Here is a 22688-nt window from a genome sequence, read left to right on the forward strand (position 1 = left end):
TTCAAGGAGCTCACTTTGTGCGCAGGGGCATCGCCGCGCTGAAACAGGTTCGGGTTTCCAAGTTCAACCGAATGCACAATATTATAGCACCATCTAAAGACGTCCTGTACTATTGAGGGCCTCCGGATTTGTGAGAATGGTTTGGAAAAAGAACCACATAGAACAGGAAAGGTCAGGTGTCCCAATACTTTTGGCAATCTAGTGTACGTTGAATCATTTTTTCTGCTGGCATTTTTAGACTTGCCAGTTATAAAAAATAGCTACATTTTTAATTGTTTGCTAGTTCCAACACTAGACTGTCCGAATATATATATATATATATATATATATATATATATATATATATATATATATAAATTTTGTTTTCGTAGAAAGTGTAAAAAAAAGCCCAAATCGTCCCGTTAAGTTCATTTATAGACGGAATGTAAGAAGCTGCTTTAAGAAAAATACAAATAAATCGCACTGTATGGCTTTAAAATGATGGCCGGTTTTGGTAACCGCGGTTTAAATGAACCCCCACGAAATTCTTTTAGTATTCACGCTTCGGTTCATAGCGGACGAGAATATTCTCTCTTACGGATGTATTCTGTGCATAAGTTTTCGACCCGGCCCTTTGAACTTCGCGTATTACGTGGGAGTGAAATGGACCTCATCACGGATGATGTCATGGGCGAATCGGATCAAACTATAGATATATATTTATAAATCTGGCAACCGGTTTTTGCAATACAGAATTCAAGATAAATGCACCGGTTTCTAGGAGAACCTAGAATTTTTCCAAATGACACAAATATTGCTCCAGGACACTGGAAAGGTATCGAAGGTGTAAATGCAAGGGGATTCGTTTTAGATTGCAGAATCCCACCCCTTTCAATACTATATGTGGAGATTTATGACGATCCTCGTCAAGTCCATTTCATTTCCAGGTTTTAACGCCGATAAAGTGCACGCGTCAAGAGGCCAGACGATACGTCTCCAACGCCGTCTGCGGCGACACAGGAAGACGCCCTTTTTTTATCTGGCAACCGGGCAAAAATGGCCTGTAAAAAATTGTGATTCATTTTTAATTGCGGATTTCCGGATTTTGGTTTAGTACCAAAATGATTCTGCGAAAGAAAAACGTCCGCTCCAGTGGTAGACGTGTAGTCTGTCCTGTACTCAAATTCGACTGATCATCCAATCGATGTTACCGATCAGAATGTGAGAATTAGCATTTCCGGTTTAAACGGAATCGGACCCCAGTTTTAAAGCCGTCTGAACGTCAGTTTGAATGAAAAAAAAAAAAAAAAAAGATGGCTTACGCTCCTACCTGCTGTTTATAAACACGTGTCTGTGCTCCTTTACTGTTATGTCTGGAAATAACAGAGAAGGTAAACACACGCAAACGTACTGTAAACACTACATTTTGTGTTCTGTCTCCTAAATCAGAGATACCTGAATGAACCCCCCACCTAAAAAAACAAAAAACAAAAACACGGCAGTTATGGCTTATAAAAGTTGTTTGAAATAAAAATCCCCCCCAAATACAAACATTTGGTACCAAAGAAACAACAAATGCACACTGCAATGGAAATTATATAAAAAAAATAAAATAAAAAAGTACTATAGCCGCAAATCCATTAACCAAATTTGAAGCGGAAAAAATAAAACTGCACGATGATGATGACGACGAAGACTCGCGCTATTTCTTCGCCGCAGCGTCTTCTGACGTACAGGAGGGGTTTAGGTGAGGCGGATCCCGAGTACCTGCTCCAGCTCGTGTCTCCTCTGCTGAACCTGTAGGACCACCAAAGAGAAGGCAATTCATTTATTGGGGGATCAAAAATACAGACGAGGTTACGCTTTTTCACGCCGTACTTTTGTCCGCTGTTTAAAATGTATTTTTTTTTTTTACGACAATCTAGCGATATGGATCGTTTTTTTTTTTTGTCTCTTAAATGCAGACATTTGCTATTGAAATAAATGGAGTTAAGTAGAAAATATCTTTGGACAATTCAATATTAAATGTAAAAAAAAAATGTATTAAAAAAAAGCTCACAAAATCTATTTAAATTGTGTCTATTTAATCGATTACTCAATTTATTCAATATAATAAAAGATTTAATTTATTCCATTTAATTTTTATTTAAACCACGCAGGAATTTGATTTAAAATCGTTTACAAAAAAAGTTTGCAAATGTTTATAATAAATTTTGTCTAACGCTACGCCCCTGCTTTTTAATAAAAAGATGTCGTTTGTAACTTATCGCCCCCTGCAGCCTGCAAGCTGAACTGCAACGAAAATGGATTTTGCTAAAACATTGCATACCTTGGAGAATAGGTAGCGGCCCACAGCCTCCTGGATCCAAGGAGCCTGGAAGAACTCGCTCCTTCTCTCCTCCTCCGGGTTCCCGGCAGTGTCGGTCATCAGCTGGAAGACAACGCGCACACACACACACACACACACACACACACACACACACACACACACACACACACACACACACCATTTTAGCAGCGCCACTGAGTCGGACCAAACGACTTTTAATGAAAACCAGTCTCGATCTCACAAGCTCGGCAGCTGAGTAACTCAGCGATCTTGGCTTGATGTCTCGAATTTTCAAAACTCGTCTCCATAACATAACGTCAGTGTTACAGCCAAACACCATTACTGCCATAGCAACAATAATATAAATGTAGTCCTTTAGCCAAGTCGTATTTGGTGTCTCAAATTTCGCTTCGGAGCCAGAAGTTAAAAAAACAAACAAACAAACAAAAAAATACAAACCTCTGGATCTCGGCTACAGCGCCTTCGCACTTCCTGGAGGCGGGGCTGAGGCAATTGTAAATATTCAAACTATTCCTTTAATTTTTTTTTTCAATCATTTCTGTGTGATGTCTGGAAAATGTAAAACATTTAAAAAAAGATCCTATTCTCAATGCTTTGGTATTAATAACAAACAAACACACGAAACAAAGAAAGAAGGAAAATTACCTTTTTAATTATCAATCATTTATGAATAGACCTTTACATTGTATTTACTGAATGTTTGGCTAAAATGTTTTTTTTTTCTTTAATATTTTACATATACAGTGGTCCCCCGGTTATCGAACTTAATTCGTCCCTTAAAACCGTTCGAAATCCGATATGTTCGAAAACTGGACCTAATTATCCCATAAGAAATAATGGAAAACCAATTAATCCGTTCCCGAACTCCACCAATACCCAATAATTAACCATTTTTTTCCTGTTTTTAGCCGTATTAATAGTCAGGAATCCCCCTGCCACGCCCCCTACGGTGGCTGTCATGGTGCTTCAGGGAATGCCCTTTTCCTTCGCTCATGCGTGCCCCGCCCACATTGAGCTCATCGCAATCGGGCTTCCTCCGTAAAGCACCGTGGATATTATTTATGGACTGCCTTTTGCCGGATTATCCCGATCTCTGCGGGTATTTTGTGTTGGCTCTGTAAAAGTATAAATTAACAACTTTACAAGAGTAAGAAACAAAATGATTACTGTACTTACCGCTAAATATCACTAATATTGTTCACAAACAGGAGTTGCGATAGATGCTTACTCAGCAATGGTTAAAGCGGAAGCAGTTTCTTCCCCTCGCGCTGGGTTGGGCAGCGTGGGTGGCGTTCGGTAACTGGAACTTTGTTCGTTCACCGGACCGAAATTTCGTTCGGAAAACCGTTCGCTAAATGGAATTTCAATAGCCGAGCCGTTCGATAACCGGGGGACCACTGTATCAGTAATTATTGCAATAAATAACAATTAAAATAGAGATCAACCAATAGAGGGCAGTAGTAGTTGTCTACTGGAACGATCAGCCAAAAATCCACAATGTGCACGCGAGACTGAGCGCTGCACGGAGAGCGCTATGTTACGATTATTATATACAATTTATTAATTAAATAATTATATTATTTATATAATCAAATACATTCTTTTATTTATTTTATAATAAAATTCAGTACTATTTCACATGTAGAGTTGTATTATTATAATTTTTTTTTAAATCCAGTATCTATTTTAAATCGGTAATCCTCAAGTGCGATCCACATATTGAAAAAATAAATAAATATATTATAATATAGTATTTTATATATATATATATATATATATATATATATATATATATATATATATATATATATATATATATATATATATATATATACGAAATTGATGGGAAAACTTCATCCAATCAGACCAATCAGATTTGAGAACTCTACTAAATATTCTGGAATATTCTGGACTGCGGGTACCTTGAGGTCTCGTCTCTGAGACTTGAGCCAGTCCTGGATGAAGTCCTGAGGGTTGTTGCTGAAGCTTAGCATGAAGTCGCGCTGCGTTTTCAGCTGGTTGATCGACTCGATGGTCTCGTGGATCTGATGAATGAGGGAGAAACAAAAATCCTGTTTGTAAGCTATCGGCCATGTCCGGACCTGATCACATGACCCCTCACACACACACACACACACACACACACACACACACACACACACACACACACACCAACCTTCATTTCTAGAGCGGCGATCTCCTGCTGGTTGGTGGTGGAGGACAGGAAGCTGCTCATCTGGCTTTTTAGTGGATCGTCCACTTCGACGTCGATGTCGAAGCATGCCGTCTTCTTCTGGTCGTTCGGATCCACGCTGTCAAAGACGCAGGGAGGATTATTCTTTTTTTTTTTTGGCGAGACGTGAGGTAAAAAACCAACCCTCGTACACACCTGATGATGTGGTTGATGACGATGGGGTCCGGGTGCTGCAGGAGTCCCGCCAGCTTCATAGGGATCTCGGAAAACCGCATTCTGTGGCAGGCAAAGATCTGAAACGAGATGGCGGCGTGTTAAGCGACTTGGCGAGCGCTGGTGGGGCGGATTCTCCTTACGCCACCTAGCGTTACCTGTCTGAAGTAGCGGTTGCAGTTGATGTATTCTTTCTCGTGACAGTCCTGCAGCTTGTTGTTCTTGATGTAGAGCCAGAGCGCCTGCATGATGCTGGCTCGGGTCTGAGTGTGAACGCCCAGGAGACGCGCCAACCGTGGGTCCAGCTTGTACTGCGGCGGCTTCGGGGCGAGGGAATGGAAAGCGGCGTCGACGTGACGCGTTAGTGCACTGGGTCATAAATCGGGTTTGTAAAAGTGGCACAAAAGCCCCGTGTTTACCTGGTGGTCGAGCATCAGCAACAGCGTGCATTTCACACCCACGTCTCCAGGTCTCTTCACCTGAAAGCCGTCCGTCTCCTGAGTGCTGGGCATCCGGTGCCACTGACGAACCAAACGCAAACATTTCAAAACAACAACCCCGACGAGCCCCTTAATGTTCTAATCTCCTAATATTTCCTGTTCCTCCCCAGATTTATAGGCTTGTGGAGGCAACATCATGATTTTATCCCTAAGTAGAATCATTTCATTTGATGCACTTCGATTTACATGCAATTCGATTTTTTCCCTGCTATATTTATTTTGTTTATCAAGTTCTGTGTTAAATAATAACCATTTTCTGCAGTAATGCCATTTTATATTTATAAATCTCAGTAAAATATTCGTATTTATATGCCTGCAGTAAAATAAATAAATAAATAAATAAATAAATGTACACAAAGTATCATTTTTAATATGAAAAAAATTATTAAGAATTATACTTTGTGTACATTTATTTATACAGTTTTATTTATATTTATATATTTTTTTTTCTCTAGTAGAAGTTTGTAGTTATTTACCAACAGCGATACTTTCCAATATTTATTTACAGAAATAATTTTTTTATTTTTATTTATCTTGGTGTTTGTCTTGGATATTGAACTTGATTTTAAACTGTACACTAATTTTTAAGAACTGTATGGAAACATCTAAACTGTTATTAAGATTAACTAAGATTAAAGTATTGGCACCCCCGGCTGTGTTACCTCCACCAGGTGGTTGTCTGGACCATACAGCTCCTTATCCAGCTCAATAACCAGGCTTTTAAAAAAAGAGGAGAACTTTCTCTTCTGTTTTCCAGGCTATGGATGAAAAGGAGAAAGAGAAAGAAAGAGAAAGAAAAACTGTCAGTTATGTTCTCTGACTATACACACCAATTATTTCCTTCTTTTAGCTTTCACTCACATTTTGTTCTTAACCACTGAGAAAGAAAGAAAGCAGTTAATCTATTTCATTTTCTCAGGTGGCTCAGTGTGTGTGTGTGTGTTTGGGTCGATCACGTCATGCCCACATGTTTCTCACAGAGTTTCAATTCTTAACCCGATTATAAAGCCTCGAGCAGAGGCGTAGCCATCATGGGAAATTTCCACAGCACATCTGGTTGTAAGACTTTGTGGAGCGGCACGGTTGCGAGATGAAGAACAGCTCGGAGACATTACGAGTCCTGACATTAGCAAAAACAGTTTGCTGTTCAAGGAGGGTAAAACACGCACAGACTCTTTTGGAAGGACGAGCTAGCTCTCTCATTGAAATATCTAGCGACTCTCACTAGCAGAAAACCGTCGTTAATATCAGCTACGTTCGACATTAAAACTCAGAGACAACAAATATAATCAGCAACGGTCAGGTCTTTCGAATGATAAAAAAAAAACCATGTTGCTAGGCACAATAAGCTAGCTAATAACAGAGGATAATTATTTAAAGAGGTGATACATAATGGCAAAAAATACAGTTAAAATAGTGAAATTTATAAATAAATAAAAACACGAGACGGAACTGTCCGGAACATCAAACATGACCTCAGATATGATGTAAATTTTTTTTCATAAATGACTCAGAAAAACTACCTTTAGCTTCAAGTAATTTCTGTAAGACCTGACAATTTAGAAAGTGGGTGTATAACAATGAAAACACACGGTCACCAATAAAAAAAAGAAAAACGAAAAAGGACAGAAATGTCCAGACGGTCAACATTTACCTCAGATGTGATGTTTAATTAAAACACTCAGTTTTACATCAACTAATGTCCGTATAAAAACAAGACAGAAGTATCCAGGACGTTGTTTTATTAGTAAGTCATCTTATTTGAGGTAAATGTCAATCATAAAAATTTTAATTCGATTCTAGCTTTAAGTATCGATTAAAGATAGTTTGTAGGCGACATTGAAAACATGTAGTGACTAAAAATAAAAATACAACAAAATTATTTACCTCAGATGTGATGTTAAATTACTAATTAAACACTCAGAAGAACTAAAATTGCACTGTTTACTTTTACAGCAAATATTGTCCGTATAAAAATGAGACAGGAATATCCAGGACATTGACGTTTATCACAAATGGGATGACTTACTACTAAAACGATCATAAGAACTAAAATTAGACTCTAGCTACCTTTAGCTTTAAGTATCAATTTAGGATAGTTTGTAGGCGACATTGAAAACGTGACTAAAAATTAAACACAACAAAAATATTCACCCGAGATGTGATGTTAAATTATGAATAAAACACTTATTTAAACTAAAAAACACAAAAATGAATTGCTAAATTTATTTAGCAATTAATTTATTTGTCGTAGTTATTTAACAAGCTTGTGTGAAGACTTTATTGTGTCCATGGTAACAGCTGTGGAACTTACATCCTCTAAGAGTTTGCCTTCCACTCGAAGTTCCCATGATGCCACTTTCTCAGACTCTTCCCCCTCTGGTTTGGCAGGTGTGCAGGTGTTTGAAATGTAGATCCTCAATTTGCGCTTTTGCTTTAGAGACAAAAAAAAAAAAAAAGACGGTAAAAGAATTGTGGTTCGCGCTTTTTCCCGTTTTAACGTTGCTCATCGTCCAGGTATTGATTCTAGATACTTAAATACACACAGTGCTTGTTACCGTGATGGGCTTCTTGATGGCCTCCTGGATCTCCATGCGCTTCCGAGCAATGGTCTGGTCCAGTTTCCTCTCGAACGCCAGAAGGTCCATGTAGGCCTGAGACTCTGGGACCAGGTCCCGGATCTGCGTCAAAGCAAAACAATTGAACGCCGGCTGACAAACACACATTTAACGTGTTATACGAGCCAGAGCGAGAACTCACCCTCTGGGGAAGAATTTTGTCGGCCATTTTGCGTCGCTTTAGCCTGAAAACCGCGAGGTGAGACAAAAAAAAATTTCAAATACATTACAATTACGTATGATGGGTGAACACTGGACGGTTGATAGGAAAACTAGAGTCTGATGTTGGCGCTCACCCTCTCCGAGGTCCCATCATCCCCCCTGCCTGCTGCTGCTGGTGCTGAAGGAGTCTCTTGCGCGCTGGATCCATGGCGGTCTGGGGCATGCCGGGACGAATGGACATGGTGCCTCCGTATGACGGGCCGGGCATCGGAGAACCCATAGAACCCATTCCACCCATGGGCATGTTTCGACCAGGAGGGACGCCCGGACGCTGCAAAAACACAAACATGCATTAAAAGGAAAATCTTAAAAAGGTAAATATATCCGGATTTTCACATCTCCGAATGATCTCGCCCCATTTCAGCCACGCCTCCTGTTAGCTTCCTCGTACACCGTTACAGAGGATTGATTGAAGAGCATCTGTTTTGCCCTAAAGCGTTCGAAGACGCTCTTTTTGTTTATACGTTCCTTCCTGAGGATTTGGCATCATGTACGTTTTTGTCTGCGAGCGCCCCCACCAGCCGAGATGACTAAATCGCCCGCGTTGGATTCACAAACAAAAACAAAAAACAAACAGAGCTGTTTCATGGACCAGGCATTAATTGGTTTGTTCGTAAATAACCTCGCAAATAAACCAGCGTTCGGGTTACATTTCCTTTGGGGTTGCCAGGTTTTTCTTTTCTTTCCATTCATTTTTTTGCGGGGAGGTGGGGGTTATTACATTTGTGTATGACTACCGAAATTTTTTTTTTTTGCATTTTTACATTACAGGGAAGAGGAAACGCACCAAACCAGTTTAACTGCTAAAAATTCACCACAAAGGGGGCATGGCTTACGCTTTACATCTTAGGAAAAACCTTGCGATACGATACTATGGCTAACACTGTTCAGTTGGACGTCTTCTGTGAGGTGAAGTTTCTTCGCAGATAAAAAATGTAATATATATATATATATATATATATATATATATATATATATATATATATATATATATTATTATTATTATTATTAAAATTGTTTTTTTTATAAAAAAATGCAAAACAAAATAACTTTTTTATTAACGCAATTTATTATTATTATTAGTACTTGTGATCAACATTTAAACAGTTAAAATTTATTAAACAATTTAAATAAAATGCCTCCTTGGTTAAACTATATAAATCATAACATTTTATAATATTTGCTAAGAAAAAAAAAAAAATCCAACCTTTTTTTATTACATTCATTAAATTGAGTAAACAATATAATTAGCACCAATTAAAATCGCTTAAATAAAATCCAATAATTCAAAAGCATACTGTAACAAATCTTCATTCCTTTCATCATTCGTTCTCTCGACATGTGGAATTGTCAGGATTTTCTCTTTATAAGAGAAATTCTTGAAGCGGGACATACGTTTTTTTGTTTTTTACACCCCTGGTATTGTTGTGTATGTGTTGAAGTTTAAAAATCAAATCAAATAATGCTCAAAGTGAGAGGGGAAGACTAAACAAACTTGCGGTCCAGCGATTAATACGTTCCTCAGGAAACGTAGATTTTAATTAATGTTCCGCCAAATAAATAAATAAATAAATAAATAAATAAATAAAAGGAGGAGGATCTCACATGCATTTTGAACTGCTGCTATCAAAGCACTGAAGACCAAGATGTGGACAAAAGAAAAGTTCCTTCCTGTTAGGGGGCGCCACAGTGGATCATCCGTCTCAACACGTCTCCTCATGACATCCATAAACCTCCTCCTTTCTCAGCATTCTCCTACTGATATACCCCATGTCCCTCCTTTGCACATGTAAAACCATCTCAATCTTACCTCTCTCACCTTGTCTCCAAAACGTCGTACATGCCCTGTCCCTCTAAAAAACTAATTTTCAATCCTGTCCATCGTCGTCACTCCCAATGAACATCTCAACATCTTCGGCTCTGCTACCTCCAGCTCCGCCTCCTGTCTTTTCCTCAATGCCACTGTCTCAGACAAGTTGGCGTCTCCTTTGCCATGGATCTTTTTTTTTTTACATTATTTGCGTCGATTTACTTTTCTACAATTATTAGTGGATGCGCTTTACTTTCATTATTTGTATCTAAGTGACCAATAGAGTCACGTACAATACAGATTTACATGGCAGAGGTAGAGCTGTATCTTCCTGGAGACACAACAGGAAAAAAACACTTGGCAACGAAGTTCCTTCGGATTCTATAATTTGTGATCGGTGCAGAATTGAAAATAGGTTGATGCTGGAACTTGGGTTTGGTCCACATTGATTTGCAGAAATGTGATTTTTTTTTGGCTTAAATGTCTCCTTTAACGTGAATTTAAATTTAGATAACAATTCAGATATTTGTATTAATTATTATTATTGTTATTATTATTATCATAATTATTATTATGATATAATAATGAACCATAAGCCATAAAACAAGGAACACCAGGGGAGTTAAAAAAATAATAATAATAAAATAAAAAATATTAAATAAATTAATAATAATAAAAGATAAAGAAAAAAATAATTTAAAAAAAGTTAAAACTCCAAATATGTTTATGTTGTGATGGTTTTTGTAACCACGTGACCCAAACTGTTAAGACACAATGCAACAAGAATTCTTGAATGAATGCCAACGCACGTGGAAGTCGCTGAATGAAATCACAGAACGACATAAATATTAAATGTTTGTTTTAATATTTAAAATAAATGAAGAATTAAAAAAAAAACCCGAAAGTTGTACTATATTCAGTCAATGCATTGTTCTTCAGCGTGCCACATTTCGAGGGAGTGTTCCAAACAGCTCTTTATTTAGACATGAAGGGCACTATAAAGGGTGTGTTCACAGCCAGTGTAGGGCCCTTGTGAAGGGAGCACGAAGCCGCTTTAGAACGCGGCCTGAACTCTACTTAAATGCGGAAGTAGGAGCCAAACCACTTTGCAGAGAAGCGAGATGTAAAAAAATAAAGTATTCGTGTTTATTTTAGTCCACATTGGGAAATTTTTTATTTATTTACTTGTTTTGTGAAATGTACTGCTGTTTAGTTACTTTGTTCGATTAATTAATATATGCTGCGTTAGCGATTTAGCTTAGCCATTTGAAATAAGACACAGGAAGCTAACACGCGCTTTATATTATAAAACATAACAAAATGTGCTTAATGGCTGAATTTGGTCCCTAATTACAAACTTGAGATTAATATAATGATAACTCGGGTGGTTACCGGGTACTGGTTAGCCGGGCTCGGCATTGCTCTGTAGGCCGGATTCATCGCTGCCATCCGCGGGTGGCCGGGAGAGTTCATCCCGGGATTCATCACCGGGGGGCCCGGAGTATCAGGGAAAGCCGCTCTGGAAGCCATTCTCGCTAAACTCTGCGACTGAAAAGAAAAAATCGGCCCGATATTAAAATCTACATCGATATTCTAAACTATCTACTTCCTTGATTTCGGAGGCGCTCGATGATCTCCGAGTGTCATCTCTCTGCCTCCCATCAACTGTCTTGTCAAAACACCGCCCCCCCCGCTTTCTGTCGCAATGGTTGTTCCGGAAAAACCGTTTAAAGCGTTTCAACCAATGGCGGAGCGCGAGAGGGGATGGGCGTGGCCACAACTCAAGATCACGATTCACTGAAGAGGATCGAATCTTTATAAATAGAGATAGATAGAAAGAAAGAAAAGGGGGAGTAAGAGATAGATGGAAAGATCGAAAAGGGGGAGAAAGTGTAGGATAGGATCAGAAAAAGGTGGAGATAGATAGATAGATAGATATAGATAGATATATAGATAGATAGATAGGAAAGGGGTGTAAGAGATAGATGGAAAGATAGAAAAGGAGAGAAAGAAGATGGGATGAAAAAATGTGGACTTAGATCGACAAATAACTAGATAAGGGGAGAAAGAGGAAGATGGGATCAGAAAAGGGCGGCGATAGATAGAAAAGGGGGAGAAAGAGCAGGATAAGATAAGAAAAAGGTGGAGATAGATAGATAAAAAGATAGAGAAAAGGGGAGAAAGAGGAAGATCAGATAGGAAAACATTTTGTAGGTTGGAAAAGCGAACAGGGATCCGTTTTTTATTGCGAAGGCAGTAAATAATAATAATAATACTAATAAAACGCTTCCTCATGGTTTTTGACTGGATTTTACACTCAAACCAGTTTATTGTACATGAACGTGTGTATCACCTCCACCCACTTACACACTTCTAGTTGGATGCTTTTTGCAGGTCACGGGCTCTGTACATGTACGAGGACAAAGTCGAACCGAATCTATTTGTATAGTGCTTTCGACAATGGATCGTCCCGATGCAGCTTTACAGAAAATCATTTATAAAATATACATTTTAATGCCAAAAATTAGTCTGTTTAAGTTCAAAACTACCTGGTTCTTGAGTTTAACCCTCCTTAATAATCTCACGTCAAAATGTTCACGTGGAATCACCACCAGACTCCATCAAGGAGAACGCCTTTCTCGGACACTTTTCAGAACAAAAACAAACCTCGAGTGTTCGCGCCAGAATCCAAAACTCTGAAACATCACCACACAAACACGCGGTGTATCAAGTCATGTTTATTACGTGTGTGTGTGTGTGCACGTGTGTATCATGCCATTTAGCATGTGGCTCATGGCCAGTGTAGCAGCATTTTCCCCCAAATAGTCAAAATATATGTATAGTCACAACACAGACACAGAATTCCTTTACATTGTAAACATCGAGTACACAGATAGAAAAAAGAAAAAAAAAAACCTGACCAAAACAAACAAACAAACGTGAAAAAGATACGTGAGAATTCGTTCACTGAAGAGGAATATGTGTGTGTTTCAAGTCGCCAGATATTTCATTATCAATTACTCCTAGTCTGAGCAGTTCAGTCTGTCTGAATCTTGATTTCGGGTCAAAAACATGTATAAAAAAAAAAATTGAATTAAGCAGCATTCAAGATTGATTTAGATTTTTTCCCGCCCGAAAACCGTTACAGCAGTATCAGGAGCACAAGTATGTCAGCAACCTTCATTCTCCTACTTTCTTCTCCTGCTGCAGTACGTTCGTACGTCCTCCTCATACGTCCTGATCGTTTCCGTCAGGGGCCGAGGGGCCGCGGCGACACGTTCGGCGCGAGGACGCCGATTTGTTGTGCAAAAAAAATCCCCCCCCCCCAAAAAATACAGACTACATAAAAAAAAAATTTGTGTAAACCGGAGGAAAAACCGCAGCCGATCAGATCCTTTGAACCAGGTCGCTCTGGACGACTCGCCGTGGAAACCAGTCTCCATCACTCCGGGCGCTGCTTAGGATCCAGCGAAGCTGAAGGACGAAGACAGATCTTTGGCTTTTAAAGAAAATCCCAATAAACAATAGATTCAATTGCCTCTGAATGATCAATCTGTTACATGCTAAACAATAAGATGCTACGTTTTTTTTTCCCCCCAAAGCTTTGTTCAATGTTACAGCCTTTTCCCCCCAAAATAAATTCATTATTTTCATTAGAATTCTACTGACAACACCCCATAATAACAATGTGAAAGAGGTTTATTCAAAATCTTTGCAAATTTATTAAAAATACAATAAAATCTAATAAATCACATGTACGTTCGTATTCGCAGTCTTTGCTCAATACTTTGTTGAAACACCTTTGGCACCAATTACAGCCTCAAGTCTTTTCAATTTTGCTGAGTCCAATTTTCGCCCAGTTTTGCCCCATTCTTCTTTGCAGAACCTCTCAAGCTCCTTCAGGTTGAATGAGGAGTGTTGGTGGACAGACTTTTTCAGACCTCTCCAGAGATGTTCAATCGGGCTCGAGTCTGGGCTCTGGCTGGGCCACTCAAAAACATTCATAGTCGCCACTTCTTTGTATTCTTGGCTGTGTGCCTGTTGGTAGATGAACCGTCTCCCCAGTCTGAGGTCCAGAGCGCTCTGGAGCAGGTTTTCATCAAGGATGTCCCTGTACATTGCTGCATTCATCTTTCACTCGATCTTGACCAGTCTCCCAGTTCCTGTCACTGTAAAACATCCCCCCAGATGATGCAGCCACCACCATGCTTCACTGTAGGGATGGTATTGGCCAGGTGATAAGTGGTGCCTGGATTCCTCCAGACATGACAATCTTTGTTTTATCAGACCAGAGAATTTAGTTTCTCATGGTCCGAGAGTCCTTCAGGTTCCTTTTTGGCAAACCCCAATTGAGTTTCACTACTTAGGAATGGGTTCCGTCTGGCAACTTTACCATACAGGCCTGATTGGTGGAGTGCTGAAGAGATGTTTTTTTTTCTGGAAGGTTCTCTTCTTTCCACAGAGAAACGCTGGCGCTCTTTCAGAGTGACCACCGGGTTCTTGGTCACCTCACTTTTCTCCTGATCGCTCAGTTGGGCGACTCCGCTCAAGGAGTCTTGGTGTTTTCAAACTTCATCTATTAACGGATGATGAAGGTCACTGTGCTCAGTGGGACTTTCAATACTCCAGAAATGTTTGTCCCTCAACACAATCCTGTCTTGGTGGTCTTCAATTCCTTGGTCTTCTTGGCTTGGTTTGTGCTCAGACATGCACGGTTAACCGTGGGACCTTATATAGACAGGTGTGTGCCTTTCCATATCATGTCCAATTTACCACAGGTGGTCTCCAATCAAGTTGTAGAAACATCTCAAGAATGATCAGTGGAAACAGGGTACACCCGAGCTAAATTTTGAGTGTCATGGCAAAGGCTGTGAATACTTATGTACGTGATTCTTCTTTTTCCCGTTTTTTATTTGTAATAAATTTGCAAAGATGTCAAACGAACCTCTTTCACCGTGTCATTATGGGGTTTTGTTTGTAAAATTCGGAGGAAAATAAATGAATTTGATCCGTTTTGGAATAAAGCAGTAACACAGATCGCACATGTGAGGCGTGTCAGATTTCTAATTAAAAACTTGAAATATAGGTAAATAATTTCATTAAAAAAATAAATACATTAAATAAATAAATCTATTCAAGTTATCTTGCATTGTCCGTTTCTGTTAAAAACAAAAATCTGAGCAATTATAGCTAGATATTTAAAACATTTTTTAAATTTTCTTTTTGGATTTGTTATAGACGGACACTTCTTTCCTACAGCTACACTACGTGAAGCAAAGTATGTGGACCATAAGATTTGTATGTGCGTTCCACGTTTGCTGATAAAAACAAGCACCAATCTTCTGGGAAGATGTTCCACTGGATTATGAAGTGTGTTAGTGGAAATTTGTGGGGATTTATTCAGCTACAAGTGTGTTTCATTAGGTCGGGCATTGATGTATATATAGATATCTTCATAGAGCTGTGCACAGGGACACCGTATTGCTGGAACAGGTTTGGTTCTCGGAGTTCAAGTAAAGGGAAAATCTACCATATTCGAAGGCATCCTGTACAATTCCTGTTCATTCAATGTGATTTTACTCCAAAAAATGTTTTCAAATCAATGATTATTTATATATAAAAAAAAAATACAAAGATTTTGGTTTAAAGTTTCCCCTTGGAAATTCATCATGATATTGTGAAAGATCGAAAAGATTGTTGTGTCACTTTGCCCAGCTACAGTTCAGTCAATCTTACAGATACTTACCGTTTTTGTGTTTTAGTGACTTGGATCGTCTCGGTGAATTTGGATTCTGTGTAGAGAGAGAGAAAGAAAAGCAAGAAAAAAAAATCTGTTGGCGATATTCATTTTTATTAAAAATACAAAGCGTCTCTAATAATTGCTTAGCGTCAAAGGATAACTTAGAAAGATCGTCAAATCGCTAGGGAAAAACCAAATGCTAGAAAAGGCAGAAATGTTGCAAATAAACTTTCTTTCGGCTTCTCCCATTAGGGGTCGCCACAGCGGACTATCCGCATGTTTGATCTGGCACATGTTTTTATGCTGGATGCCCTTCCTAACGCAACCCTCCCCATTTATCCGGGCTTGGGACCGGCACTAAGAGTGGCTGGGGTTGGTTCCCTGACCAGGGATCGAACCCGGGCCGCAGCGTAGAGAGCGCCGCCTTCTAACCACTAGACCACCAGGGAACCTCGAAATGTTGCAAATAGGAAAGAAAAAAAAAAAAAACAACAACTCACCAACAGAGCAGGATCGTTTCATAGAATGTAAAAAAATACCTTATCTGCCCTTCTCTTCTTTGCTGCAATGCAGAAGAGGTTGTTGTTAAATAAAACTCCGCATTTTCCACAAAAACATTTTGAAGCTTATTTCAGAAACGACATTTGAACTGGAAATCGGTGCATTGGGAATTGTAGAGAAATTGTTTTTAAAAGTTAAAATCGTTAAAATCGATAAAGAAATCTGGTGTCAGTGAATGCCGTGATCGATTAGTTGGGCTGCTTAAGTTACGGCTTAGCGTAGTGTGAAAATGGTTTAGTTAAATGAGGTGTTATTGTGTTAACTGTTTGCTAACTTCAGGACAGTCGCACTGGACCTGTTGTGTCTCGTGAGTTTCAGGTTTCTAGCTTGCGTTTCTCCGATCCGTTCTCTTTTTATTGTATTTGTCTGCCACAACAGTAACTTTTGTTTTCAAACATGCTCTCACTTCCTCCTTACTAATCCAATCCACTTCCTGCTTCACCATCTCCACACCATCCAACCTTCTCTCTCTCTCTCTCTCTCTCTCTCTCATTTTTCTAGTTCATCAGCAGCTCAAAATCCTCCCTCCATCTTTAACACACTCTCCTCACTAGTCAACACATTTCCATCTCCATCCTTTATCGCTCTAACTTGCAGCACATCCTTCCCAGCTCGGTTCCTCTGCCTGGCCAATCACTACAAATCCTTTTCTCCTTCCTTACTGTCCAACATCTCCTCATATACCCTTTACTCTGCTTTTGCCACATCCCCCTTCACCTGCTGCCACATCTCCTTGTACTCCTGCCTACTTTTCTCATCTTTCTGTCGATCCCACTTCTGTTTTTCCAACCTTTCTCCTTATGCTCTTCTGCACTTCCTCATTCCACCACCATTTCTCTTTGTCTTCCTTTTTATTTCCAGATGTCACAGACCACCATCCGATGCTGTCTATCTACACTGTCGCCTGCCAACACCTTACAGTCTCCAATCTCTTTCAGGTTGCATACATAGAACATAGTCCACCTGTGTGCACCTTCCTCCACTCTTATGTCACCCTATGATCCTCCTTCTTAAAATAGGTGTTCACCACTTCCATTTCCATCCTTTTAGCAAAATCTACCACCATCTGCCCTTCCACATTCCTCTCCTTAAAACCATCACCTCTGTTCCCTTCACCTACATCCCCATTAAAGTCTGCCCCAATCACCAATCTTTCATTCCTAGGTCTACCACTTCATCTAACTCACTCCAAAAATTTTCCTTCTCCTCCATCTTACAACACACTTGTGGAACATAAGCACTGAATACATTTATCATCACAACTTCTAATTACAGCTTAATGTTCATCACCCTATCAGAAACTCTCTTCACCTCCACTACACTCTTACTGTACTCTTCCTTCAGAATCACCCCTACACCATTTCCATCCACACCATGATAAAACAGTTTAAACCCACCTCCAATGTTCCTGGTCTTACTCCCTTTCACTTGGTCTCCTGAACACACAACATATCTACCTTTCTCCTCTCCATCATATCAGCTACCTTTCTCCCTTTACCTGCCATAGTACCAACATTTAAAGTACCAACCTGAACCTCCACTCTTTTCTCTTTTTCTCTTTTCTCCTCCATTTCTCCTTTCCCTGAACGATTGACTAAGGTCTGAGCGAGTTGAGAATTTCACAATCTTTTATTTGTTAATTGGCTTCTTTGCAGCCCTGTCAGACTGTTAATTTCCTGATAATCCGACATGACCTGGGCCTCGGAACCCCAGAACCAACTAACAGAATGCTTACCTTTCTTTTCGGCCCCGTAGGACCAGTCGTTGTCGTTCACGTCGTCGTTGTCCTCCTGATCGCTCTCGGATTTGTTCGTGTTGTTGCCGCTGGCTATCCTGAGTATGGAGGAGAGGCGTGAGATGATTGTGCCTCAAAAAACAACCAAAAAACAAATGAATAGAAATTAAAACACAACATCCCTTGCCGAGAAGCTCTCCAACTAAATCGCTCACAAAGTCGAAACTGAATCTCAACGGACAAGCTAGTCGCTACCACAAAACTGGAGAGACACATTTGTAAAGTATGTCTTTTGAAAATGTCCATGATGTCTACGGTCAGTTTTACAGAACCTTTAGTCCTCACAGTGTATACAGGTAGAACTCATGAACATTTTCCCGACATCATTCTGTGTGTTTGTGTGCACGCCAAATAACATTTGAAAAATGAATAAATAAAGAAATGTAATAAATTGCTCGAACGTTATAAATCCTATGTTAAGTTATGTTAAGTTTTATCGCGTTTGGAATCCAATAAACGAAAACAACGAACAAATGAATCAATTCTTCGGAGTAATTCTGGCAAAAGTGAAGAAAATAGGCACAAATTATTATTATTTTGAAAAATCCGTTGGCAGTATGTATTGTAGTAAATACACTATATTGCCAAAAGTATTGGGACACTCAACCTTTCCTGCTATATGTGGTTCTTTTCCAAACTGTTACCACAAATCCAGATTCACTCAATTGTCCAGGACGTCTTTAGATGGCGCTATAATAAAACTTTGCATTCACTTGAACTTGGAAACCCGAACCCGAGCTCCTTGAAGATCTGGTTTACATGCTTTGGAGAGGAAGATCATCCCTACTGAACACCTTTGGGAATGAATGTGAACGCTGACTGCACCCCAGGTCTCCTCACCAACATCATTACCTGCCTTTCATAACACCCTTGTGGCTGATGAACACAAATTCCATAAGCAAATCTAGTGGAACATCCTCCCAGAAGAGTGGGGGGAATTATAAGAGTGAATTGGGACTAAATGTGGAATGCGATGCTCAAAAATCACATACCGTACGTATGACCAGGTGACCCAATACTTTTGCAATATAGTGCATGAGGTACAGGAGCATTATTCTGTTCACATGGAGTATGCGTAAACCTGACCTGAGGGTGGTGGTATAGCTGCTGCTGTTAAATCCACAACAATGCTAGCTAATAGCAATAAAAAAAAAAAAAAAAAATTTTGTTTAAGGTGGTAATTGCACCCGGAGGTGTTTCGAGGCACCTGCGGTTGGCGATGCGGCTGCTGTTGCGCCCCATGCCCAGGCACTTCTCCAGGTGAGGGGCAAAGCGCGAGGCAGCGATGCTTCGGCTGCAGTTGGGACACACACACTCCTTGTTCTTCCACTGGTTGTACACCTGGCCGAAGATGTCCACTCCAGGCTGGTCCACGATTTCTGTCATGTGAGAAGGAAATAAAATCACTTGTTCGTCGACAGTAAACTCTGAAATCAGAGGTGACCTGGATAAGATTTCCAGAGTACCTGCTAACAAACTCCCTCTTTCCTGCTCACTTTCACGCACTGACTCAATTCCATTCCCTTGATTACGGTAAAACACGTGACTGCTTTGGCGGCTGTGAGGAAGCATGCGAGTGGTCATGGCAATGAAATGCTCTCTAGAACATGTAAGCCCCACCCCCGAGAGTGTGCCTTGTCTTATAGTAGTCGCTCATTTCTGTCTCCAACCATAGTCCCTTTTGTCCTACAGTCTATATTATAGACTCTATAATACACTCCTTCTCAATAAGAAAGGAATTTCATTAAACTCCCAGTATGTGACCTCTCAGATGCGCTGCACAACATAAGGGCAAGGAAGACCACCCCTCCTCCCAGTGACCAGGTGCTCCATCTATCCACAGCTCAAGTGAGGGGAAACTCTATACAGAATTAACCCAAGAAAGTCTGCTGGACCAGACAACTTCCTGGCTGATTGCTTAGGGAATGTGCAGAACAGCTAGCGGATGACTTCACCGACATCTTCAACATCTCCCTGAGCAGCGCCGTTGTTCCTACGTGCCTCAAGACAACGACCATCGTCCCTGTGCCGAACAAGACTACAGTCACCTGCCTCTATGACTATCGTTTCGTCGCACTCCCACCCATCGTGATGAAGTGCTTCGAGAGGCTCGTCACGCGGCACATTAAGACCCACCTACAACCCTTACTGGACCCCATGAGGTTAGCGTATCGTCCAAACCGTTCCATCGCCACAACCCCCCATCTGGCCCTCACTCACCCAGAGAGTCGCTAACAGGAATTGATGCACGAATAACTTCACCGGAAGTTTTTTTTTCCTGAGCTTTGAATCGAAGATATTAGTCAAATATGCAAAAAATTCTTTACATTTTACTTACAGGATATGATGAAACTTTGTTTTTCATTTGTATGAGACTCAGTAAATAAGAACTAAATGGAAAAGAATGCGAGTGGGGAATTAAATAAACGCTGGACATCGTGTGCCGTAGGTGGGAAGTGGTGTTTTTGGCTGTTTCCGATATCAGCAAAGTAACGTGTAAAAAAATATTATTAGCACGTCTATTACTGGATTAATAAGACCCTATTTGAGAAACATTGTTGCTTTTTTCACTCCTTGTTCCTCCCATCATACTACACATATACTCATTTATGAATTTCCCCCATTCCCTACTCTGGCCACCAGTTTATAGGCCTGTACCGAAGTCCTTCGTGCTCTCCTGGTCCGTGTCATCCAGGAAGAAGTAGCCTTGCTTGACGGCTCGGTGAACTTCGAAGCAAAGCCCCAGACAGGCGTCTTCCACCAGGTCCGAGAGGATCTCTTGAGCAATGCCCTGCAAGCACATACAGCGCTGTAGAGTTGAAAACCAGCAGTAGAAAGCTGACGATAGACATGTCAAAATGTCAGAAAAAAACGCAACACCGCCATTTTCAGGACGTTACAATAACAAAGGAGAAGGAGATTCAATAATGTAAGCCCGACGGGTGCAATTTAATTCCATAGGTTAACACGCTCCCCATACCAGCCAATGGCCGTGCTCTCTAGAACATGTAAGCCCCGCCCCTCAAGTGTGCCTTGTTCTGTAGTAGTTAGCTAATCCTATGACAATACCGTCAATTTTTTTGTTTGTTTAGATACAGAGCGGGCGTGGCCCGTCTCAGGACGCTGTTCGAACCCTTTTCCGTGTGTCATATGCAGGTGTGTACTCGGTGTGTAAGCCAGCTGGTATTTCAGTGCATCCATGTGCGTGTTACGAAATGTAACACGTGTTAACGTCACACACACTTGCACGAGAAAAACAAATCAAGTGGATGTAACACACACACCTCCATTTTGCTGTTGTCCATGCCGGACAGGGCCGTCTCCTCCATTTTCATTGGCGAAGACTACAGGAAGAGGCATCTACATGCTGGAGCGCAGGGCTGCGGAATGAACACACACGCAATTAGGCAGAAGTAGATTCCATTTAATTATAAAAATAAATCTGCAAAAACCCTTGAAATGCACCAGAGCAGTAGCACTACAAACGTGAAAACACACACACACACACACACACACACACACACACACACACACACACAATTATTCTGACTAAGACTGCAGTGTTCTGTCTATAATCTGTAAATAATACAAAGAAGGCATACACACTCCCAAAAGACAAAAGGTTTGATCATACACACTGCAGACAAAACCAGCTTTAAAGCCACCAACACACACACACACACACACACACACACACACACACACACACACACGTTCTCTAATGCAGTCATAGCAAAATAAAAAGTCCCAGCCAAAACATAAATATTTAAAAAAAAAAAAAAAAAAAAAATTCAACAAACATGGATTATTTTTATTTATTTATTTTTTAAGATCAACGTGACCGCAGCAAACAAACGTCTGTCAGCCACAATGTCGCAAAACAAACACACACACACACACACACACACACACACACACACACACACACACACACACACACACACACACACACGTAAAACCTCTCCATAAGACCCTCCCCATTAAACACAAACACCGGCGGCGTTCGTTGGATTTTTATCCGTTTATTTGTACCTTCTGCGAAAAGGCCGCCTTTTATTCCGAGTCCTGCTGCTGCTCATCTGCTCAAAATCTTCCCTCTGTAAACCAGAAATCCGCCCACATTCAGTCCCCGAGCACAAACTATAAAACCATTCTTCCCTTTTATTTTCTTTAAAAAAAGAAAAGAAAAAAATATATATACTCCCAGATTTATTAAAGCGGCGTTTGGCGTGTGTTCACGTCCATTCTCCACCGCATTCAGGCCTCAACAATCGATCCAGCTTACCCGGGAAAGTCGATCGAAAGAGAGGAGGAGACAAGACGACTTTAAACGCGACCAGGGCGAACAGGGCGGTGTATGTGTGTGACGTCACAATGCGCGAATTTGCATAACGCATGACGTCATGTTGACCGCAACGTAATCGAATAAACCAGATTTTGTTTTGTGTGTGACAAACTGTGGATATCTGTTACAAACCAATGGATGTTAGAAAAATGAAGGAAATAGTGTAGGGAGGAAGGAGGGAGTGGAGAAGAGTGGCAAGAAAAAATAAAAATAAAAATCACGACAGGGAAAAGACGGTGGTGAGACGTGATATGTGGCACGTTTTAAGCCGTCAAGTTTATTTCTATAGCGCTTTTCACATTGTCTTAAGAGTCAAGGGATATGATGTGTGTTTATCTCTGATGATGAAGCCTGGATGAAT

At 40.3% G+C, this 22688-nt stretch overlaps 2 protein-coding genes across 7 annotated transcripts; both read right to left on the reverse strand.

The window, feature by feature from the left end:
• Window positions 1-1481: 1481 nt before the first annotated feature.
• On the reverse strand, window positions 1482-11582 carry smarcd2 (SWI/SNF related, matrix associated, actin dependent regulator of chromatin, subfamily d, member 2). 2 transcript variants are annotated; one of them, XM_046853730.1, is made up of 13 exons: window positions 11279-11582; window positions 8151-8347; window positions 7997-8039; window positions 7783-7917; window positions 7551-7670; window positions 5899-5994; window positions 5156-5257; window positions 4895-5056; window positions 4719-4816; window positions 4506-4641; window positions 4252-4374; window positions 2309-2410; window positions 1482-1776 (listed from the first exon to the last, which is right to left on the reverse strand). In XM_046853730.1, exons 1-13 carry the CDS (start codon window positions 11414-11416, stop codon window positions 1723-1725), a joined length of 1506 nt encoding a protein of 501 aa, XP_046709686.1. In that variant the 5' UTR covers window positions 11417-11582; the 3' UTR covers window positions 1482-1722. The 2 variants fall into 2 exon arrangements, with proteins under 2 accessions (XP_046709686.1, XP_046709687.1); XM_046853731.1 differs by having other exon boundaries at window positions 7795-7917; window positions 11279-11581.
• Window positions 11583-12609: 1027 nt separating this feature from the next.
• Window positions 12610-22344, reverse strand: atxn7l3b (ataxin 7 like 3b). 5 transcript variants are annotated; one of them, XM_046853734.1, is made up of 9 exons: window positions 22188-22339; window positions 22015-22079; window positions 21267-21362; window positions 20641-20773; window positions 19190-19361; window positions 17923-18020; window positions 16166-16188; window positions 15633-15678; window positions 12610-13385 (listed from the first exon to the last, which is right to left on the reverse strand). In XM_046853734.1, the coding sequence occupies exons 3-9, from the start codon at window positions 21315-21317 to the stop codon at window positions 13345-13347; spliced, it is 564 nt and encodes a 187-aa protein (XP_046709690.1). In that variant the 5' UTR covers window positions 21318-21362; window positions 22015-22079; window positions 22188-22339; the 3' UTR covers window positions 12610-13344. The 5 variants fall into 5 exon arrangements, with proteins under 5 accessions (XP_046709690.1, XP_046709688.1, XP_046709693.1 ...); XM_046853732.1 differs by having other exon boundaries at window positions 22184-22339; XM_046853737.1 differs by having other exon boundaries at window positions 12610-13360; window positions 17923-18054; window positions 22015-22344.
• Window positions 22345-22688: the final 344 nt, after the last annotated feature.

Source organism: Silurus meridionalis, chromosome 7, assembly GCF_014805685.1.
Source record: "Silurus meridionalis isolate SWU-2019-XX chromosome 7, ASM1480568v1, whole genome shotgun sequence".
Classification (NCBI taxonomy): Eukaryota; Metazoa; Chordata; class Actinopteri; order Siluriformes; family Siluridae; genus Silurus; species Silurus meridionalis.